Raw genomic sequence first — 8,422 nt, 5'->3', positions numbered from 1 at the left:
TAGAACAATATGTTCCTAATTGTTAAATATATTTCTAATTGTTATATATATATTTGGATAACATCGTAGTCCCAATCCCAAACAAGTCGCCATCCATCTTCGGTAGTTCGCTGCGCTATTCATCTGGATAGAGGCGCCTGAAGTTATAGTATAGACTGGGGTTATGCACATCGTATATCGGATGCTGCATCACGATCTGCCTGAAGTGCCAATGCTCCACGAGCAGCACAGCTATGGAGAGAAGGTAGCCTATGCCGAGCGCCACGAACGAGCTCCAGAATTTGTGCAGATTCATTAGCGCCTCTTGAGGCGCCCGCTCATCGGCGGGCAGACGGAGGATTGCGTCTCGCAGCCACTTAGAGATGAGACCTAAGAGAGTGAGAGAGAGGGAAAGAGTGAGTCAATGAGTGAAATGGAGAGATAAAGAGATAGAAATAAAGAAACTGAGAAAGGAAAAGAGATGGAGAGACATAGATAAAGAGAAAAAGACAGATGGATAGAGAGATAGATATATAGATATATAGATATATAGATCTATCTGGGAGAATCTGGAATCTGGGAGAGGGAGAGACTGATAGTGGGGACTGAGAGAAAGAGAGAGACTCTGAGACTGAGAGGGAGAAAGGAAGATAAAGAGATAGGACAGTGAGTGAGAGGGATGGGGATAGAAAGAGAGCAAGATATATATAAATAAGCGACAAAGAAAGAGAGAGAGAGAGAGAGAGAGAGACAGAGAGAGAAAGAAAGAGACAAAGAGAGAGGCAGAGAGAGACAGAAAGAGAGAGACAGAGAGACAGAATCAGAGACAGAAAGAGAGAAAGAGACAGAGAGAGTGAGAGAGAGAAACAGAGAGACAGAGACAGAGAGAGAGGGAGAGAGAGAGAGAGAGAAAGAGAAAGAGAAAGAGACAGAGAGAGAGAAAGGCAGAGAGACAGAAACAGAGAGAGAGAGAAAAAGAGAAAGAGAGAGAGAGACAGAGAGAGAGAGAGACCGATACCGCGCGATATATATATAGAGAGAGAGAGAGAAATGAAAGGTTGATAGAAGATGCTGGAATAGCGTAAATAAATTCACTTAGATAGAATCAGTTAGAGGTAAGTAGATAACTGATCAAGAGCTTCGTAGCACCCACCGCCCTCAGCCAAGTGTTGTATAATGTCATTCACATGAGGCTTCAGGGCCGAGTTCTTCTCGAGAGCCAGCACCACGGGCATGTGGATGACGCACTCCTTCATAATGTGCAAGGCGCCCGCTGCCACGCCCCTCGCAGCGTCCGACATGCGCAAATGCCTCAGATAGAACTCGTTGTCATAGTAGGCGCACTGACCACGTGCAATGCGATTGGTCTAAAGAGGAGGAGGGGAGGATTGAGTATCTGTAAACATATGTCTATAATATAAGGCCCAAAGGGCCCCACCAAGTCGTCCAGGTGCTCCACTATTTCCATGCGGGCGCCCACTTCCCGGGCAGCATCGTCGCTGGACTCCAGGAAGAACTGTTTGCTCTCCACAGCTCCAGTTGTGGGCGGAATGCGAGCGCGATTGAGCTCCTTGAGCGTGTCTATGGTGATGCTGCAGCAGAAGGAGATTATAGGCAAGCGATGTGGAGGCAGGCGATACGCATACCTGGCGGCTGGGTTGGCCAAGATAGCTGTGAAGCTGGCTCTGTAGGTGGCCACCAGGAGGATGCAGTAGATCCAATACCAGCCCGTAAGCACGCGCAGAGGCCAGTTGCGGGGCACGCGTGGCAGCGCCACGTAGAGCAGCATGCTGTAGGTGAGCAGAATGCAGTTCGAGTAGTCGTCGAAGATGTCCCGGCGTGGAGCATCACTGCGCCGATGGCGTCCTAGAGTAATGCGAAAGCTTAGGCGCTGCCAGGAGAGGGGGTCGCGCTTGGCGCCTCTCCTGCGGCGCAGGCAGCGAAAAAAGGACACCTGGCTGCCGGAGGTGAGCAGCGCATTGAAGTAGCTGATCAAGTAGAAGATGCTGCCAACTACTACCAGAGAGAGCAGCACGCCTGCCCACATGCCGCCGCTGAAGGGCAATATGAAGGTCTGCCAGGACTTGTCCGCCGACGACTCGGGTGTCAGAAAGGTCAAACACTCCACGCTGTGTGGCACGCTCAGCTCCACATGCGGCACGTAGCTCCGGAACATATGCAGATCCCCAATGCCGAAGCGAGCACGGTGACGCACCTGCTCAGACACGTGAGTTGGTTATCTGCTAATCGACGCATGTCTAGCCCCTAGCACATTACCAGCTCTCCAATCAGACCTGCCTCCAAGTGGGTCTCATTCGGCTGCAGCGACTGCTCCCGTTCAGCGGCATCGCTCGCATTTGTGGCATAGTAGAGGGGCTCAAAGTTCAGGGCCTTGGCCAGGGCATCCATGATGCCGACCTCGACGCCCTGGTAACTATTTGTGGATCGATTCCAATGCACCATCGGCACGTGCTCAGCTACGGCCACCGACAACTCTGCACCTAAAAGGCAAATTGTAAATATTTAAATAGAAATCTATAAATGAATATTTAAAAGAATTACAGAAATTTCGATAAGTAACATTCATAACAAATTCGCTGTTTTTAGTTTTACAATTTGCATTTACTCTCATGAGCTGGGAGAATACTTAAAGATGAATAAAGGACAAATTAAGTTATTTAAATTAACAACATTTTTTCTCTTATAGATGAATGATTGATAGATTGACAGATTGATAGATTGGTAGATTGCTTGATAGATTGGTCGATTGATAGATTGATAAAATGATTGATAGATTGACACATTGATAGATGGATAGATTGACAGATTGATAGATTGATAGATTGATACATTGACAGATTGATAGATTGATAGATTGATACATTGACAGATTGATAGATTGATAGATTGATACATTGACAGATTGATAGATTGATAGTTTGATAGAGTGATAGATTGATAAATTGATAGATTGATAAATTGATAGATTGACAGATTAATAGATTGATAGATTGACAGATTGATAGATTGATAGATTGATTGATAGATTGGCCGATTGATAGATTGATAGATTGATAGATTGATAGATTGATAGATTGATAGATTGATAGATTAATAGATTGATAGATTGACAGATTGATAGATTGATAGATTGATAGATTGATAGATTGACAGATTGATAGATTGACAGTTTGATAGATTGGTCGATTGATAGATTGATAGATTGACAGATTGATAGATTGATAGATTGATAGATTGATAGATTGATAGATTGATAGATTGACAGATTTACAGATTGATAAATTGATGATTGATAGATTGATAGATTGATAGATTGATAGATTGATAGATTGACAGATTGACAGATTGATAGATTGATTGATAGATTGGTAGATTGATAGATTGATTGATAGATTGACGTATAGAAAATTGACAGATTGGTAGAATAATTGAGACAGATTGATAGATTGACAGATTGATAGATTGATTGATAGATTGATAGATTGACAGATTGATAGATTGATAGATTGACAGATTGATAGATTGATAGATTGATAGATTGATAGATTGACAGATTGATAGATTGATAGATTGACAGATTGATAGATTGATAGATTGACAGATTGATAGATTGATAGATTGACAGATTGATAGATTGATAGATTGATAAATTGATAAATTGATAGATTGACAGATTGATAGATTGATAGATTGATAGATTGATAGATTGATAGATTGATAGATTGATAGATTGACAGATTGACAGATTGATAGATTGATAGATTGAGAGATTGATAGATTGATAGATTGATAGAGCGATAAATTGATAGATTGACAGATTGACAGTTTGATAGATTGGCCGATTGATAGATTGATAGATTGACAGATTGATAGATTGATAGATCTATAGATTGATAGATTGATAGATTGATAGATTGGCAGATTGATAGATTGATAGATTGATAGATTGATAGATTGATAGATTGATAGATTGATAGATTGATAGATTGATAGATTGATAGATTGATAGATTGATAGATTGATAGATTGATAGATTGATAGATTGACAGATTGATAGATTGATAGATTGATAGATCTATAGATTGATAGATTGATAGATTGATAGATTGACAGATTGATATATTGATAGATTGATAGATTGACAGATTGATAGATTGATAGATTGATAGATTGATAGATTGATAGATTGATAGATTGATAGATTGATAGATTGATAGATTGATAGATTGATAGATTGATAGATTGATAGATTGATAGATTGATAGATTGATAGATTGACAGATTGATAGATTGATAGATTGATAGATCTATAGATTGATAGATTGATAGATTGATAGATTGGCAGATTGATAGATTGATAGATTGACAGATTGATAGATTGACAGTCTGATAGATTGGCCGATTGATAGATTGATAGATTGATAGATTGACGGATTGACAGATTGATAGATTGATAGATTGATAGATTGATAGATTGATAGATTGACAGATTGATAGATTGAATTGATAGATTGATAGATTGATAGATTGATAGATTGATAGATTGATAGATTGATTGATTGATAGATTGACAGATTGATAGATTGATAGATTGACAGTTTGATAGATTGGCCAATTGATAGATTGATAGATTGATAGATTGACAGATTGATAGATTGATAGATTGATAGATTGATAGATTGATAGATTGATAGATTGATAGATTGATAGATTGATAGATTGATAGATTGATAGATTGATGGATTGATAGATTGACAGATTGATAGATTGATAGATTGACAGTTTGATAGATTGGCCAATTGATAGATTGATAGATTGATAGATTGATAGATTGATAGATTGACAGATTGATAGATTGATAGATTGATAGATTGATAGATTGATAGATTGATAGATTGATAGATTGATAGATTGATAGATTGATAGATTGATAGATTGACAGATTGATAGATTGATAGATTGATAGATTGATAGATTGATAGATTGATAGATTGATAGATTGATTGATTGATAGATTGATAGATTGATAGATTGATAGATTGATAGATTGATAGATTGATAGATTGATAGATTGATAGATTGATAGATTGATAGATTGATAGATTGATAGATTGATAGATTGACAGATTGATAGATTAATAGATTGATAGATCTATAGATTGATAGATTGATAGATTGATAGATTGGCAGATTGATAGATTGATAGATTGACAGATTGATAGATTGACAGTCTGATAGATTGGCCGATTGATAGATTGATAGATTGATAGATTGACGGATTGACAGATTGATAGATTGATAGATTGATGGATTGATAGATTGATAGATTGATAGATTGGCAGATTGATATATTAATAGATTGATAGATTGACAGATTGATAGATTGATAGATTGATAGATTGATAGATTGATAGATTGATAGATTGATAGATTGATAGATTGATAGATTGATAGATTGATAGATTGATAGATTGATAGATTGACAGATTGATAGATTGATAGATTGATAGATTGATAGATCTATAGATTGATAGATTGATAGATTGATAGATTGGCAGATTGATAGATTGATAGATTGACAGATTGATAGATTGACAGTCTGATAGATTGGCCGATTGATAGATTGATAGATTGATAGATTGACGGATTGACAGATTGATAGATTGATAGATTGATAGATTGATAGATTGATAGATTGATAGATTGATAGATTGATAGATTGATGGATTGATAGATTGACAGATTGATAGATTGATAGATTGACAGTTTGATAGATTGGCCAATTGATAGATTGATATATTGATAGATTGATAGATTGATAGATTGATAGATTGAAAGATTGACAGATTGATAGATTGATAGATTGATAAATTGACAGATTGATAGATTGACAGATTGATAGATTGATAGATTGAGAGATTGATAGATTGACAGATTGATAGATTGATAGATTGATAGATTGATAGATTGATAGATTGATAGATTGACAGATTGATAGATTGATAGATTGACAGTTTGATAGATTGGCCAATTGATAGATTGATAGATTGATAGATTGATAGATTGATAGATTGACAGATTGATAGATTGATAGATTGATAGATTGATAGATTGATAGATTGATAGATTGATAGATTGATAGATTGATAGATTGATAGATTGACAGATTGATAGATTGATAGATTGATAGATTGATAGATTGATAGATTGATAGATTGATAGATTGATTGATTGATAGATTGATAGATTGATAGATTGATAGATTGATAGATTGATAGATTGATAGATTGATAGATTGATAGATTGATAGATTGATAGATTGATAGATTGATAGATTGACAGATTGATAGATTAATAGATTGATAGATCTATAGATTGATAGATTGATAGATTGATAGATTGGCAGATTGATAGATTGATAGATTGACAGATTGATAGATTGACAGTCTGATAGATTGGCCGATTGATAGATTGATAGATTGATAGATTGACGGATTGACAGATTGATAGATTGATAGATTGATGGATTGATAGATTGATAGATTGATAGATTGGCAGATTGATATATTAATAGATTGATAGATTGACAGATTGATAGATTGATAGATTGATAGATTGATAGATTGATAGATTGATAGATTGATAGATTGATAGATTGATAGATTGATAGATTGATAGATTGATAGATTGATAGATTGACAGATTGATAGATTGATAGATTGATAGATTGATAGATCTATAGATTGATAGATTGATAGATTGATAGATTGGCAGATTGATAGATTGATAGATTGACAGATTGATAGATTGACAGTCTGATAGATTGGCCGATTGATAGATTGATAGATTGATAGATTGACGGATTGACAGATTGATAGATTGATAGATTGATAGATTGATAGATTGATAGATTGATAGATTGATAGATTGATAGATTGATAGATTGACAGATTGATAGATTGATAGATTGACAGTTTGATAGATTGGCCAATTGATAGATTGATATATTGATAGATTGATAGATTGATAGATTGATAGATTGAAAGATTGACAGATTGATAGATTGATAGATTGATAAATTGACAGATTGATAGATTGACAGATTGATAGATTGATAGATTGAGAGATTGATAGATTGACAGATTGATAGATTGATGGATTGATAGATTGATAGATTGATAGATTGATAAATTGATAGATTGACAGATTGACAGATTGACAGTTTGATAGATTGGCCGATTGATAGATTGATAGATTGATAGATTCATAAATTGATGGATAGATTGATAGATTGATAAACGAAAAGATTGTTAGACTGATTGATTGTAAACTCAATCGAGTGTCTTTTTAACTATTTTTATCTAAATATATCTCGCCCATCTACATCCATCCCAGTATCTCCCGCTCACCTTGCAAGTTTCTTGTTTTATCCTTGAAAACAATGGCTGCATCAATACGTTTGCCCACCTGCCAGTTGGCAAGCTGCTTGACGACGACGACCCCATTCAAGATGCCGGGAAAGGCGATTGTCGAGATGCTGTAGCTGCTGATGTGCGTTATATAAGTTTGTCAGTCTCGAGAGTTGAGTCCACTCACCTGTTGTCCTGTTGTCTGCGCAAAAAGACGGCATTGACACAGACGCTCCACACGTGCAGCATGTCCTCGGAGAAGAGGCGCACGTCGTGCAGCAGGACGAACTTGCTCTGCATGTCCAGGGCGCGACTCTCGTAGAGAAACTTCATGAGCTGCTTCACCTGCCAGCCGTTGAGCAGCGTCAACACGACCAGGTCGCAGTCGCTGGCCTTAATGGAGTCGAGCAGCAGCCTGAATCGATGGGACGGCCCATTCAGGCTCTCGCTAGCGTTCACTCGCAGCATATAGAAGGGGCGGGGACGACGCCCCACTGCCTCGAAGTACGTCCGATCATAGATGGCCAGATGCAGCTCGTCCGTGATGACGGCGAAGCAGCGATGCACCTGCGCGCGCCACAGCATCCGCTCCAGCAGCTGCTTCAGCTGACTCTGGTAGCTGTCCACTGTGGACGTGGGACTCGCCCACTCAGTCCAATTCGCAGCCATCGCCAGAGATAGGCAAGTGGAGAGCAATGCCAAGTGCATCCTGGCAGCTCAGCACGTTTGGGCTTTCTGAACTCCTTTTGCTATGCTCTTTCGCCTCTTTTTTCGGGGCAAACCCGTGTTGCATGCCACATTTGGTATGCAGATCTAATTAAGCTCGCCTGAACCCCAGCTGTCACTCAGTCGAGTTAACTGCGCAGTCGCTCGGACGGTCAGTCGGGCGGTCGGCCTGGCAGTTGACCTGCTTTAGTAACATTTTAACTTAATTCCACGTGATCTAATGAAAGACAAACTGCTAAGCTGGGGTAATTGATTTTCACAATTTGAATTCAATTTCGTACGAATTT

At 38.0% G+C, this 8,422-nt stretch overlaps 1 protein-coding gene across 1 annotated transcript; it reads right to left on the bottom strand.

Annotated features, from left to right (window-relative positions):
* Window positions 1-113: 113 nt before the first annotated feature.
* Window positions 114-8,078, bottom strand: LOC111592811. Its single transcript, XM_023305222.2, has 7 exons — window positions 7,597-8,078; window positions 7,410-7,543; window positions 2,257-2,480; window positions 1,626-2,194; window positions 1,418-1,571; window positions 1,133-1,346; window positions 114-369 (listed from the first exon to the last, which is right to left on the bottom strand). The coding sequence occupies exons 1-7, from the start codon at window positions 8,076-8,078 to the stop codon at window positions 116-118; spliced, it is 2,031 nt and encodes a 676-aa protein (XP_023160990.1). The 3' UTR covers window positions 114-115.
* Between the last annotated feature and the right edge of the window lie 344 nt (window positions 8,079-8,422).

Source organism: Drosophila hydei, unplaced genomic scaffold (assembly GCF_003285905.1).
Source record: "Drosophila hydei strain 15085-1641.00,03,60 unplaced genomic scaffold, DhydRS2 tig00000001-arrow-pilon, whole genome shotgun sequence".
Classification (NCBI taxonomy): Eukaryota; Metazoa; Arthropoda; class Insecta; order Diptera; family Drosophilidae; genus Drosophila; species Drosophila hydei.
Note: the sequence above shows the minus strand (reverse complement) of the source record. Positions and strands in the feature narration are given on the sequence as shown.

Coding starts and splice junctions, on each gene's coding strand:
- LOC111592811 (XM_023305222.2), bottom strand. CDS start 8,078: ATGGCTGCGAATTGGACTGAGTGGGCGAGTCCCACGTCCACAGTGGAC. Junction 2,481..7,409: donor TAAAACAAGAAACTTGCAAG/GTGAGCGGGAGA, acceptor TTTGCCTTTTAG/GTGCAGAGTTGTCGGTGGCC. Junction 370..1,132: donor ACAACACTTGGCTGAGGGCG/GTGGGTGCTACG, acceptor TCACTCTCTTAG/GTCTCATCTCTAAGTGGCTG.